This window comes from Manis pentadactyla, chromosome 1 (assembly GCF_030020395.1).
Source record: "Manis pentadactyla isolate mManPen7 chromosome 1, mManPen7.hap1, whole genome shotgun sequence".
Lineage (NCBI taxonomy): Eukaryota > Metazoa > Chordata > Mammalia > Pholidota > Manidae > Manis > Manis pentadactyla.
The window spans coordinates 154,913,419-154,929,213 of record NC_080019.1 but is presented as its reverse complement, the minus strand read 5'-3'; the positions used below and the strand labels follow the sequence as shown (position 1 = coordinate 154,929,213).

Here is a 15,795-nt window from a genome sequence, read left to right as displayed (position 1 = left end):
TTTTGAACTACAGGTGCCTGAGACTCAACAGCCAGGGCAGGAAGGGCCTTCTGGCCCACCCCCTTCACCCTCCCTGAAGACAGGATATAAATTTCCAATGTGAAAGGTACCCTTGCTGCACCAGAGGGTAGAAGGAATTTTTATTACCAGAGATAGGGAATTAGGACCTAGAAAGTTACATAAACAAACTTTGTTACTTCACCAGTTTACCATCCCAAGCCCAAACCCCTTTGTCTTGTCATTCTTCATATATTTATTGTACTTTGTCTAAAAGGTATAAAAGTTTCCCATTTCTACCACTTCTTTTAATCTATTCTAATTGGGATCCTTTATGTATAAAATTAAATTGGTTTTTCTCCTGTTAATCTGTCTTATGTCAATTTAATTATTAGACCAGTCAAAGAACCTAAGTTCTTTGGTTCATCCAGCAGGGATGAAGGGGAGAAGGAAAAATTTTCCTCCCAAACAAAACAACAATTTATTTCAAAGGTGTTAATAATTTATTAAACCATCCTTTTTGTTAAATACTTGTTTTTAATTTATCTACCTTTCTGTGATTTTTTTATTAGCAGCAAAATTATTGGGTCAAAGGATAGAATCACTTACAGTATCCCTAAAATATTACTAATACTTTTTTTAAATGGTGTAAACATGTTTAAATTCCCATATTTAAATTCTGCTTTTCTTTTCAGGCAAATTAAATTAATTTTAATTTGTCAGATATTGTTGATTTTCTAGATTGTAGCAATTATTTATGATGGCTGCTCTAATTAGAATTATAAGACCCTAAGATGTTGTATACAGTTTACATAAATTGGACCAAAAAGGACTGTTTTAAAGCAAGCTTCTTCATGTAGATGCTGTACAACAGTTTCTTTCTGTACCTTTTTCCTTCATAACTCCTGAAGCCTTCATTTACACCGAACAAGTTATCCTGAGCAGCCAGAAGGAAGAGAGTTTTATTTGGCAATACCCTTACCAATATCAAATACTATGTACTTTTAAATCACTATTAATTTGATAGGTAAAAATTCCCCTATACAATTTTTGCATTTCTTTGCTTACTGATGAATGCAATTGTTTCAATAACTTGTAAGTAATTTTTATTTCTTCTTTTAAAACTGGATTAAATATATTTTAGACCATTAAAATAATGATTTTAGTGGTTTTCATATTGATTGAATTATATTTACATATTAGGAAAAATTCATTTTCATGTTACAAAAAAATCTACCTCTCAAATCATTTTATATTATTTTAGATATACTGAAATCTTAAAATCTGTGTGTGTAGGGGACAGCTAACATCTGTTCCTTTGCTTTTAGAATTTTTCTATTGCCTTTTGGATTACTAAAACCTCACTACCTTTACGTTAGACAAAACATGACTACATGTTCTTCAAAATTACTTAATGGTTTCATAAGAACATTTATGTTTAACATCTAAGATATGAAGTACAAACATACAGAGAGACAGTGAGAAAGAGAGAATACTTTTAATTCCATGGACCATAGGTTAAAACATGATTATGAAGAGGGAATAGCTACAAGACTAACATACAAAAATAATAAGTATGATTGCCCGATGTGATGGAGAAGTAAATTCCTGAATTGCTATCTAAAAATAAACCAAATTCAAATTGTCATTTATGAATTTGAAAAAGTTTTTTTATGACCAGGTCTAATAATATATGGATTTAACTTAGCTATGTATTGCAAATTCTAAAAATGTAAAGCTCTTCCCAATCAGAGTAATGTCTTTGAAGTAGCCCACTGTACTTACTCTTCCCTTACCTAAACTGTTTGATGGATGTAGTACTAATCATATTGTATAGTTTAGTAAATTTTCAATATTTTATAAAGTAGAACTATTTACTCAGTCAACATAAAAGTATAAAGTACTTACTAATTTCTCTATCATCATTTTCCTAGAAAATCTGTTTTTTAACAAAATATCTGATTGTAAAGTATTTTTAAAATATAGAGTCAAAATTTTTAAAAAGCTGTCATTTTACATCCTAAAAATAACCACGCATAAACTTTTAGTATTTAGCATCCTAGCTGCTTTCTCCAAAGAAATAGAACTATGATCTAAATATTGTTTTTAACTCATTTAGATATTCATATTAGTTAATTTTCTCAGAATCTATTATATAGTTCAATTAACAAACTTGCTAAAGATTATTGTGACAGACACTATAGGTTAGTCTATTCAATGCCCATTTTCAAGTGTTCTTTAATGTCCTTTTCTCTCATAGGGATTGAAATACACCAAACTTGATAATTCAAGCCTCCTCTACAGTTGGCCATGGGACCAACTTCTGACTAATGAAATCTAGCAAAAAGGAATCTGTTAGTTATGGTTTGCTAAAAGCTTTTTCTTTTCTAATGAAAAGAGACAGAGAGGACTATTATTGCATTTTGTTGTATATCCTTTCTCTGTCTTGAAAACAGATATGTGGTCTGGATGTGCAGCCAGCATCTCTGCAATGAGGGGGAAAGAAACCAACATTTTTTCTATGACAAAGCAAAAATAGAGAAAGATCTTAAAGCAATGAATTATTGATGAATAGTGTAACCACCTCCAGCAGGACCACCTGTTTTTGCTGCATAAGAAATATAAACTCTTTTCTGTTGAAGGAACTCAATCAAATTTTCTGTTACTTTAGTTAAAAGCATTCTTAATTGGTAGAGTTATTTACTCATCTTTATTCTTTCCATTTTCAGACATAATTCCCTAGGAACCTCTCTACTGCTCAGGAAAGAGAGATAATGATTCAATATGTGTCTTTGTAAAGAGTAAAGAGGGATACTTCCACTAGTCTTTCATGAGCCTAGAATACCTAATTTAACCTTACCTCATGGTTTTCACATGTTTGGTGATTTTTAGTTTTCCATTTGGGTCAGAGAGAAAACAAAAACAAAACTTCCTAAGCTAAAATATGTAAAATTCAAATGTAAAATATGAAATACAAAGAGCCAATAAATATAAACACAAGTTTTTTCATTTACTCATTTACTCATTTAGTCAGTCAACCAACATTTATTTGAAGGTTTATTACATGACATTTACCGTATCTCAGGGAAGCTGTGGTGAATAATATTTTTGTGTTATTTCCTCCCTTCTGTTCTTTCTATTGATTTTAAACTATTATTCTAACATGAGCTGAACACTGATAGGCATTACGAAAGCATATTTAAATTGGATTATAGTTCTCTATTTCAGTGGGTACCAAAAAGTATCTCAGACCACAAAGAACAAATGATTTGTGTTTGGAAAAAACATTAAATGACTTCCTACCAATATAGAGCTCATAGAATAATAATAATAATAATGAGGAAAAAGAGAGAGAATATACTACACTTGTTTAAACTGACTTGATAAATTGTTTGTTACTTAGCTTCCTTGTGAAATCAAGAGAATATTCACAAGAATAGCAACCTATATTCACAATCTGAATAAGCAAACAAATGCAACAAAAATATAGTCAACTAATTTTCACATAACTAGCAATTTAAACTCACATTTCAACATGAAATTATAAATTGCCATGGTACAAAACATTAATTACAGTCTCAATAGTTCTGCTTCTCGTTCTATTTCATGATAACACTTCTTTATTACTATTGATTTCTAATGGTGAATGGAGTGTAAATTGACCTTATACATAAATGACTTTGTATGCAAATCATCTCATGGATATCTCTGATAAAATACCTGTGTAAAGATCTATCTTCAAAAAAAATAAAGCCAAATACTAAATTTTTAATTCTTACTTTTTTGTAGTATATCTGTCCACACTTTTAGCTCTTTCTTACTAGTTTTTCAGGAGTTTGTGCAGTTCATCAAGACTAGGTTAAGAAAAATGTTATGTGGATGAGGGTCAGTCTTTTTGATGACTCAAATCAGTTCAGTGTTACATTCCTCTCATATTATACCAATCAATGATCAATCAGGGCTTTTGGCCAACAGCTCTTGCATTGGATTTATGAAGTTTTTAAGCAACACTTACATAAAGTGAAAGTTAAACAGCCAGAATAAGTTGTATTTGTTAGTAGTAATTCTTTTGTGAAATCTCCACAAAACTCCAGTTTTATTTTTTAATATAGAACCTCTGAAAATAATATTTGGGTGGAATAATTCCTGTTACCTTGAAATATTAGCACTTTACCTTCTCTCCATTAAATTAAATTAAATTTTATATTGTTCATCTTTAAATGCAGCCTGGAATTGGAAGAACTGAAGAAATATAAAATTTGATCATTCTAGTTGAGAGGATATTGTTTTGGTAATAATGACATTTCTTTAACTCACATTAATTTAACTATGTGTATGCATTATATAAAAATTGCTCATAATTTCATTTTTCATTAGTTAAGATTAACAATACCTCTCAACATTTTATGAAGACTTAAAAGCTTTATATCCTTTTTCAAGTCCCTTTAAAATTTAAAAAGTAAAATTACAATTATTTACTTCAAAATGTCTTTTTAAATGAGAAATCATACTAAATCTTTGGAGAATCTTTCCTTATCTTTTTTTAATATTTTAAATTATAGGCATATTAATCAAAACCATCCTATTACTTTATATAAGAACAGAAATCTCTATTATCTAGGGCAGGGGTTGGTAAACTACTGCCCCTGGACTGAATTCAGCACAATGCCTGTTTTTTGTAAATAAAGTTTTATTAGCACACAGATATACCCTTTCATTTAGGTATTGCCTAGGGCTGCTTCTGTGTTAGAAGAGGAGAGGTATCTGACAGAGATTATATGGTCTGCACAGATGAAAATATTTACTACCTCATATTTTACAGAAAAAAGTTAGATGTATGGGGATACATGAGCAGATCTGAAATCTACCTACATAGAATCCTCACATTTTTAAAATTTGGAATATGTACTGGAAACAGTCCTATTTATGACATGAAAAAACTTTGGTAGAGAAAACTACAATGATGTTCCAATTTCACTCAAACTTGTGGCCGAATGAGAATGAGAACCAGGAGCTCTGGATCCTCAGTCTAAAGTCTATTTACCACATTAAACTCTCCTCTCTAGCAACACACACTTCATTTTATAATTTTTCATCTTTTAACTTTGCATGTCACAATTATACCAAAAAATGATATAACTTAGAAAACAGCTTTGATATAATCATACAGAATTCTGTAACTTGTAGTTTTTTATTCTACATATTTTGCAAACATATTAATAAATATAAATTGTTAAATTCCTTATTGAAATCATTTCCTAAGTATAATATTTTATATCTTTATATATTTTAGTAAATTATTATGAATAAAGAAGAGTACTACTGTGAATGTTTGTTAGTTGTACTGTGAAGACTTCTTTGCAGACCTTATTTGTCTAGGTACATATATTTCCTTTAAGTAGAAGGCATTTAGGAAAACATCTGAAAATTTAATTTAAAAGTAGATTCTTTTATTTAATCATGTATTCCATTATTTAGCAATTTATGAATACTTCCTAGCTGCAAAGCACTGTACTAGGCCCAGAGGGTACAGTAATGAACTCATTTTATTTCAAATTACAAAGCCATTTAGATTGGCTGTGGCAACACCTTTAAACATTTTCTTTAAAATAACTTTGACATGTTTTATAGTTCTCCAGAAACATATATATATAAGTCATGGTCATTAATGAATATAAATTGATTCAGCTTAGCAGCTAACATTGCCTTTTAAAACAAAATGCTGATTTTACAGAGTATTTTAATAATTGACTAGAGTTAAAATTTCAAAATAAAAGTAGTTTGCACTATAAATATTAGCTGTTTTAGCTGTAGGATTTTATATCAATTCTAATTCATAGTCTGATCAGAAAATGCTAAAATGAACAATTGCATAAAATGAATAAACAAACATGAAAATGTAAATTTTTGTTTGTTTATTCAGTTATTTGTCCACTCACCCATTCAATAAACATGTTCTGGGTGCCTACTATGAGCAAGGTGCTATTCTTAAGACTGGAAATATAGCAAAGACACATAACATAAAAGAAGTCCTGGTCTCCATGCAGTTCACATTAAAGTTATTAGGAGACAGAAAGTAAACATTTGAGTAAAGTGGGAAATAGTGGTAAGTGTTATGGAAAAAGGGAAGGCAGAAAATGGAGTTAGGAATCGTGGACATAAAAAATTATAATTTTAAACAGAGTGACAATGGGAAGATCCTGAGACAAAGTGTCATTTGAGCAAAGACCTGAAGGAGATAACAGAAAGTGGCTGTGAGTCAGGAATGTGCCTGTAGCACTAGGACAACAGCAAGCAGTGGAATGAGTGGAGTTTTATCAAATGTGTTCTTTGGAACTGACAGAATACATGTATAAACTGATGTAATACCAGAAAATACATGCATATAAAATATTTTTATTCTTTCATTAAATGTATCTATTGTCTTTTTTCTAAAATTTATAAAATGTGTTGTATTACAAATATGGATATTAATGAACAGTAAAATACTTGTTTCAGGATCAAGATCAAATATTTTGAAAGACCTAAGAACATTTTCTTTTTTAAGGAAAGAAAGATAATTTTAATTATCAGTATTCTCCTTTAATTATCGTCTCTTTCAATTTAAGGAAGACTTAGTGAGAGGCTGGCAAAGTTCACACGATCCAAGGACAGCTCATAAGCCATTGGGAGTTTATATATTTACTTTGGTGGCTCACCATATTCATATTTTCTGCAGAATCTGATAAAAAGCTATTTTAATATCTGTGTTTAATCTTTATTTTCTGACTAAGATACATTTCTGATATGTAATATGTAGAGAAGAAAAAAGACTGGTGTAAGTTGTGACTAATTAGAGTTTGGTAACTACTGCCATTCCCTCTAGGTCCAGGTTTCAAATGACAGAACATCCCAATGGTTAACTGGTAAAAAAATTTTGGTTTATCATTGTCTTAAGTGGGTGATATTGACATTTACGTAGTCCCTGTGTGTGTCAGTTTTCTCATCTGTAAAACAACCATAATAATACCTTATTGAAGTGCTAGGAACAGTGTCTGACACAGTAAGCAATTTGTAACTTTGTCACTTTAAATGAAAGTTGAATTATATCTTTCCTAAGGTCCACCTAAACTTCAAAGAACAGACTCTTTCTTGAAAAATTTACTGTTAATTGTTTAACAGTAAATCACTGTTAAAAATCATTAAGTCCAGTAGGGGGTTACTTAAAGAAGAAGCTATTGTCCAATAAATGTCTAAAGAAAATAAGGGCCATGGAGTGCAGGTAAAGAAAAATAAATGAGGAAGTAGGTGAGAATTCTGTGATAATTTCTCCAGGTTTTTCAAGTCATGTTCACTTCAAGTGCAGTTGTTCATTTTAGCATTTCTGCCATGAGAAGAGTTGACAGGCATTCTAATTATCTGATCAGTAGTGGTAGAGATATACATACCTGTGACTTCCCCTCCCTCATCCACCATGTAGGTAAAAGATTCTGATGTATCTGTGAACTCACTTCCTGTTTTAGCCTGGTAAAGCGATTCTTAGAGGAAGTCACCGTTTCATATACCTGGACTCAGCTAACTGGATACACCCACCCCCTCCTATATTTTACCTGAACTAATCATTATTTGTATATCTCTATTTTCTAATATTTCCTCTGGGTATGCTGTTAAGGTAAAACACAGCTTTATGATGCCCTTTCCAATCAGCATCAGGCTATTTGTTTCAAGAGAGTAATTAACTTCCTGCTCAATTTGTCACACTTAATTTGAAATTAAGCATGCAAGGCTATTAAAAACTGCGATTGTGGTGTTTGCATCTGGCTGAGGCAGTAGCCCTGGCAGCCTTGATTTATCACTCTTCATTTAAATTCCTGTGCCAATGATTTTAGTTCCTAAATTCTATGACTGGCATTTATGGATTTCAAAATCAAAGTGAAAATAAGCTACAGTTAAGAACTCAACAGCTCAGATCAATGAAAAACGGTTTTATAACGTAACACTCTGCAGTTAGATCCTAGGGGCTTGACCAAAAATGCTCAGTGCTCAGAGATGTTGCTGCAGGAAGACAACAAGTATCCTACTCTAATGGCTGTTTATAAATCACTATCATAACTGTGTCTTGTAACAGTGCCATGTAAATTTGCTCCCAGATGGAAACTATTTCTTGCTAAGCCTGCTTCCCTAAAAGAACAACCCCCCAAAAGTAAGCTTTTCCCTCTGGCAAATCTCATCTTTGATATTCAAATCTTTTTATCCAGAATTGCTCATTTTGAGGAAACAGAATATAATACTGTTACTTAGACCATAATATTGTGGGCAAAATTGTTTCCTAAATTGAATGAGCATTACTGAAACTTTCTTATCAAAGACTAACTGTGGAATAAGTCTTGATTCAATGAAGGCTTCAGATATGTATCTTAAGAATTAGACTTTTTTATAACCCTGCTAAGAAACAAATTGTGAAAGTCTGTTCTTCCTACACAGACTCATAATCTCAAGGCTCAACTTTCCTTGTATGGTCAATCTAAATGCTATTTTACCTTTAGGGTAAAGCTCTTCTGGGATGAAGTCCAACTCAATTAAGCTTTCCTCCTTTGAACCAAAGTATTTGTAATTTGCATTTTATAAATTAAGCACTTAAAAATATTCTTCCTTTTATTCTTTGCTAGCCCTTTTCAGTCTGCTAATATTGTTTCCCATTAGAGTAAATAAGGCACTAGCTTCTTCCTTTTTTACCTACACTATATGATGGAGTGAGGTACTGATAATGTATTATGGTTTAATAAATGTGTGATCACTCACTTACTGAACAAATATTTACTGATCATCCACTTAATATCTAGTACTATTTAAGGTTCCAGGAATACAGCAAACCAACCAATAAAATTCACTGAAAAAGTCCAACCATCATGGAGCATAAATTCAATTATTGAAAGATCATAATATTTGGAATTTATTACATTATGGAGCTGAGTGGATAAACAACACAGGCAAGTCACTTTAAAAGAATTTACTTAAGTATGATCTTGGGAAATAACCATATTTTCAAAACAAGTGGTATGCCAGAAAGAAAAAAAAGGAAGAAAAAGCTTAAGGTTAAAAATGACAGAGAGCAGAGTATGAAAAAAAAATGGAAAGAAGATGGAAAGAAAAAGTGGAGATATTTTTATTTTGCTTAAACCATAAAAATTATTTTTAAATTTACATAGTCAGGTTTCTAATGTGATATCTATTTCTATATTCCAAAATGCATAAGGATTTTTGCTTCTTCTCACTGAGAATAAAGTGATATGGACTAGAACATGAGAGGAAATATAATTGAGATACTTTTTCCTTACTTTCTGAAAACAACTGCACAACTTTAAGTCACCTTGGCAAACTTTGAGAATACTGAAAATATAACAGTGTAAGACCTATAGCAAGAGCTGTATGCCTGGAAAGTTACAATAAGATTTTCAGGAGGCAGTGTCCTTTTATTTTAGTGAAAGTGTCAAAAAGAATTTTGCATATTTATAAACTTGTTTTCTTATTTTTATTATATCAAGTCTGTGGAATTGTGTAGAAAATGGATAATAAGTATGCAAAGACTATGTGCATAGAATGCTCATCATGTTATCCAACTCAATACTCACTTTGCAGATAAAGAATTTGAGGTGCAGTAAGATTAAATAATATGCCTGAATTCACAGCTGAACAGGAGCAGTTTAGGGACTAGAACTTAAGAGTTGGTCAGGTTCTGACCAACTGTTTCCTGTCTCTATATGTCTAAATTACTGGACATTTCAAGAGGAGAAAAAAAGAAAAGAATGACATTGTGAGCTATAAATTCATGAGTATGCAGATGGTAAATAGCAGACTAAACTATGTACACAGGATATGAAATTATGGGCCCTAGAGATCTATAAAACCAAATAGACAATAATCTCTTCTACATATTTTCAGGACATTCCTGCTTAGAGATTACACAACTGAACATTATGCCTTCTGTAGGTCTGTCCCAGGACAATGAGCCTATGAATAGAATGCTTATTGTCGATGTCTCTATGCCTAGCAAAAGTATTCTGGTAGTAAAGCTTTAAAAGGTTCACTTTGAGTACAGTAGAAATTCATGTGTACATACATACATATACATATATCCATACACACACATCTAACGCATTTACTTATTTAGTAAACATTTAATGCATGGATTTTATGTAAAAGCTGCTATGTTAGACTTTGGATATATAAACATTTATCAACCATCTAACAGAAAAAATTGACATGCAATTTAACACAGAGAATGGTAAGTATTGTGAAAAGATAAACATAGGAACTATGAAAGGATAATTAGGGTCAGATTATGAAGTACCTCACAAGTCAATTCAAATAAATCATCAACCATAATCCCACCTCACAGAGAGAAACTGTGCCACATTTGAAAATTTTGCTATTCATCTGCCTATGACTATATGCATAATCGGGTAATGATACATAAAATTTCCAACTGCAGCACTTAACAATATTGCTAGCATTATTCTTTTTCATTAAACTTCACATTGTTTTATTAGATACAATAAATAGCAAGGGTAATTCATGTTCATACATGCATATAGTTTTATCCACATGTCTTATGTTTCCTAGGTATTAATATATAATAGTGGATTTAAAAAGGATAATAATTTTAAGGTTCTAGAAACACAATGACATATAATTCTGAAGTTACTGCTGTAGTGGTATGAAAGTTTTGATGAAATCACACTGAAAACAGATACAACTATTAGCATTTACCAAAGATAATTCCACAGAAAAACAAAAAGCACATTTAATCTGATGAGAAGAAAATTACCTATTATTGTTTTAATTCTCATTTCCTTGATTTTTTTCAAGAATTATTTTTAAAACATATATTAGGCATTGCATTTCTTCTGAGAATTGATAGCTCTTGTCCTTTGCCCACTTTTACCATGGTCTGTTTATCACAAGTATTTTACCCAGCATATAATAATTTTCACTTTATTTATGGCTTTGATGTATGAAATTTCTTTTAAACTCATCTGTCTTTCGCTTTGTAATTAATTTTTTCTATGCTTCTCCACTCACTAGTCATACATTTACCTGTACTTACTTTTTCTTAAGATTTTATCTTTAATATCTGTCTGTTAAATCCTTTGGAGTTTGTTTCAGGGTATTTTCTTAGTTAAGGATTAACTTGAAATATTTTAAGTAATAATTTCCCTCAATAAATTTTATTCAATGAGGTATACTTATCCCACTGACTTTTTTTTATGTATTCTTTATCTTATATTACATCTCTTTGTATATTAACAACTTTCTCCAAAGCTATCTTTTTCTGTTCCTTTGATCAGAAACTGTTTTTATCATCTCCTTGGAAAAATAAATTAATTCCTGAAGTGCAAGTTAATTATTTATAAGTGATTTTGATTAAGCATACTTTTCATGTTTTAAGAGGATACTCTTAGATGAGAATATGTTTTAAAAATGCCATACCCAAATGGAGTAGCACTACATTTTGCATATATGTAACACATTTTTCATCAAAGCAACAGATGACATTTTCAATATATAAACACAATGGACTGAGTTTTTATAAGTAGTATGGAGATCCACCGCGTATTCCCTAAGAAAACTTTTACACAGAAATGTAAGCAAAATTTCAATGAAGAAATGGAATCTTGAGAAAAGCAATTATTTCTTGAAAAGTAAGAATTTGAAAATAAAATGAAAGGGCTTTTATTGTGAAATTAAAATACTATCTGTTTGCCATGTTTATGCATTAAGTCTAGACACCGTAGAATGAGTTTTTGCTTGGTTGTTTTAAATTACAAACATCATTCATCTTAGCTATCTAAGATTTGTTTTAAATCCCAACCATCACTTATCTTGGCTATCATACCATCTTATAAATCTAATAGATAAATAGGCAACAGTGATTTTAGCATCTTTTGACTCTCAAATTTTAGTTTTTCCTACAAAATCAAGTTTCTATTGGCTAATTTATATCAAATAATGAATAATACTTCCCATATTTTGCCCAAGGTGCTTTTACCACACTGACAAATTATAGAGGGTTTAAAAGTCAAAGGAAGACAGGAATATGAGTTCATTCCCGAGACTGTGAGCCATCACAGGGGAAAAGAAAAATATACGGAAGTAGAACATGAAATTTAACTTAATATATTGAACATTTGTTAGAAAAATGTTTAGAGAAAGATTATCTCTATTTCTTTCATTTATAATTCACAAGTGTATCATCCATAGACCAACTTCTTCCACTGTTCTCCAGTTGTGCATTTCTAATAGACTGGAGAATTATTATGCATGAAGGCTCACAAATCTTAAAGGAGCCAAGTGAAAATTTCTGCTTTGAAAGGTCAATAAAACATGTCAAATTCTTCATGAGTGAAGAAAGAGAATATAATTTCTGTTTTAAGGATCTGAGTTGCCTCAGCTATAAAAGTGAATTCAAACTCAATATTTGCTTATCATCAGTAACTGAACTCTATTTAGAGTAGGTAATTTTTTTTTCTTGAATGAATGTTCCTTGGAGGCACCATTACTGTACCAGAATGAGATGGTAGAATCACTCAAAATTTGAAAATGCATTTTTGATAATTCCATGACTCATGCTCCTTTTGGAGATGAGTCTTCTCCTCTGGAGCCTCATGTTGCCACAGCACTCATTTAAGAGAATGAGAAGCTCTCGATTACCTTGGAAATGCACAGAGGAGGTACCTCTACAAGAATCCTTAAGTCTGATATACTGTCACCACTCCTGTGGCTCCTTTAAGATTTGTGAGCATTCATGCATAATAATTCTCCAGTCTATTAGAAATGCACAACTAGAGAACAGTGGAAGAAGTTGGTCTGTGGATTATACACTTGTGAATTATAAATGAAAGAAGTAGAGATGATCTAACTGGAATGTTTTACTGATGTTCTTTCTGTTGACAAAAAGTGATGATACAGAGAATGGTAACCTGCAATCTCCTCAAGTACAATTTATTTTTTCTATTTTCTTCTTAAATAGGGTAATAGGCAGACATATTTGTGAAATATATGGAGGTCCACCCCAAATTATTCAGTTAAAAGATACAAGAGGACTGGAAATCTTTCTTAGAGATCTTTGAAATCAGATAAAAATAACATTTATTTATAATATAAAATATATTGATTTATATAACATTATTTATAACATTTACATGTGCATCTTGCCTGCTGCCTTGTAGCTCAATCTCATTTTCTTGAGAGTCTTTAAGGCTTATGAAATTGTGGCCTTGCAAGATAAAAGTAAAAGTAATTTGAGCTGGCAGTAGTTAGGTTAATAAAATTCAGATGGTGGACAATAGTTTATTTTAGGAAATAATTCTGCATGTCATAGTTTAAATTTAAATATATAATTAAGTAGAATTTAAATAGAATTTAATTGTCCTCTTAATACAAGTACTCACATTTTATAAAACAGCCAAATAAAAATAGCAGTTGAATCTTTTAAATACTCAAAACTGTTCAACATATTAAACATTTATTCTCATAAAAATTGACTGAGGATCCTATTGCAAATTTCTAGGAATCTGAATGTGCAGTTCATATCTACAACTAACAAATTTATCTTTATGAAAAGTAATAAAAAAGTTAAAAATATAAAATTATGAAACAGGACATAACTATCAAATAAACTTATCAAAATATAATTTAAACTCATAGGTAGAAAATAGTCACTCACTCACTATTTATATAAAGAAGTCTTCAAATAAGAAGTCAAAAAGAGAGGGCATCAATTCATATGAGCATTATAAAGTAAAAGGTAATACATATCTTAGAGCAGAAGAGTAAAATAAGTTTTTTAAAGACAAAATGAAGTGGGATGAAAAGTACATTTCTATCCACATATTGATATATTTATCATACTTGAAATATTATTTGCCTACATTAATGAAAGATTACTTAAGAAATATGTAAAGTGTATTACAATTTAAAAGGATGAATACACATAATTCAATGAGTCATGTCATAATTGTTTTGAATAAAAAAGCCACTTTTCTATCTCAGAGTACACTCTGGAAGTGACACAGTTTAATAATATTCAGCAGCACACAAATGTATCATATATATGAAATCTACCCCTAGATCTATTAGATGTCAAATAATTAGGATGAAAGGCAAATTATGGAACTACCTTTCAGGCATTTTTTTAACTCTTTCATTAAAAGCTTTGCTCACTGCCTAACAGAATAAATGTGAAGTCAAACAACCAGGCTCTCTCTCATAAAAATAGGTAAGTGAAATGTCAACATTCACTGCCTGTCATATCACTATTTAATCATTTATTACTTTATATATATTTTAAGGACTCATGTACTAAGTAATATTTCTGGCACTCAGTTCTTGAAAATATATATTGAATCAGATATGATATGTTTAATTTAGTTATTTTTACTTAGGCAAGCTCTCACTTCCAAATTATAGAGAATGAAAGATTGACCACTGGCTGCTCCACAGTAGGCACCACATTTCAAACTCTAAGGCAAGCATCTTTTCTCACTGCATGGCATACAGCATAGGACTTTGCCCATCATAGCCACTGACCATATTTGTTTGCTGACTAACAATGATGAATAGGAAAAGCAACAACATTGCTATTATGTAAAATATTTTCAGGATCAGCTATGTGAGTGCCTGCCTTAGCTGCACAGTCCTGGACCCTGCTTAGGGTTTAGTGCTCAGATATTGCCATCTTGAAATTCTTAATAATTTTATCTCTAATCTTGTTTTTTAAGTGAAGTGCGATAGGACAATGGAGTATGCGTGGGAGCTTGAAGCCCTGGCTCTAGGCAAGATCCAACCCCTGGCCATGTCCCCACACCTCTGGGATGTGTTTTCTCCAGCACACTATGCTGCTCCCTGCCATGTAGTCTTCTAGTCCCTGCCCAGCCCCTTCACTACTGCCGACTCTCCACCTGGGTTAGGTGACTGCATTGACTTCTGAGGGAGAACCACATTTGTGCATTGTTCACTGTCTCCAGCAAGGTTTGGACATGTGCCCAAGAAGGGATTGTGTTAGGCCCACTGGCCCTAAAAAAGGGTTGTGTGTGTATGTGTGTGTATGTGTGTGTGTGTGTGTGTGTTTGTGTGCGTGTTTTGCAGAGGCCGTGTCTTAGGAACAAGCATTTTACCCATCCCATGTAGGGAGCCAATAGTTTCCAGGGAGGGGGTTTAAAGACCCTCAGGGTTCTCCTTCCACTGTAGGTTGCAGGCCCTGGCAACCTGGTGGTGGTGGTGGGGTATCTCCATTCTCCCTCCAAGGATCCCTTGCAGAGGGAGTGCCCTGTGGCCTGCATCAGTGCCTGAGGAGATCCTCTGTGGAGACTTTTCCAACCTTTCTGAGTCTGGCTTACATTTGTCTGTTTTGGTCTACTTGAGACACCCTTGGAGATTGTGGATGGGGGAGGAACTATAGGAGAAGAATTGTTTGATTTTGATGGTTCTGCAGACTAGTTTAATGCTCTTAGATTACATTAAAAAATGGTATTGAGCAATAAAAAGGTAAATGGTAAAGTTTATGCTAATAACACAAATTGAATTTTTTTCTTTACTTAGAAGGACATTAGATGGCAAATAAGCACCATGACAAGTTCAGAGAGAGAAACTGTGAAAGGAAAAAGCTTTATATTTTAGTACCTTTTATGACCCTTTTTTCTTGCTTTTTGAACAAAGGGTCCTGCAGTTGCATTTTTCACTGGGCATCACAAATTATGTAGCTGGAACTGACTTTCTTAGAATCCAAACCAAACAGAAAAGTGCCGAGAAAAAAAAGAA

General features: G+C 31.9%; 1 protein-coding gene across 7 annotated transcripts in view; it reads right to left on the bottom strand.

Moving 5' to 3' along the window:
• Window positions 1–15,795, bottom strand: part of EPHA6 (EPH receptor A6) — a 932,734-nt gene that overhangs the window by 451,095 nt on the left and 465,844 nt on the right. For 2 of the 7 annotated variants that reach the window (XR_008997600.1, XM_057501977.1), the window contains one exon: window positions 15,658–15,747. The exons of the other annotated variants lie outside the window; for them this stretch is intronic. Coding sequence is in view for 1 of the 2 variants with exons in the window: in XM_057501977.1 (XP_057357960.1) it covers window positions 15,658–15,709 (52 nt within the window). In the remaining variant the exon portion in view is untranslated. The remainder of the gene's footprint in view (window positions 1–15,657; window positions 15,748–15,795) is intronic. 7 annotated transcript variants of the gene reach the window in all.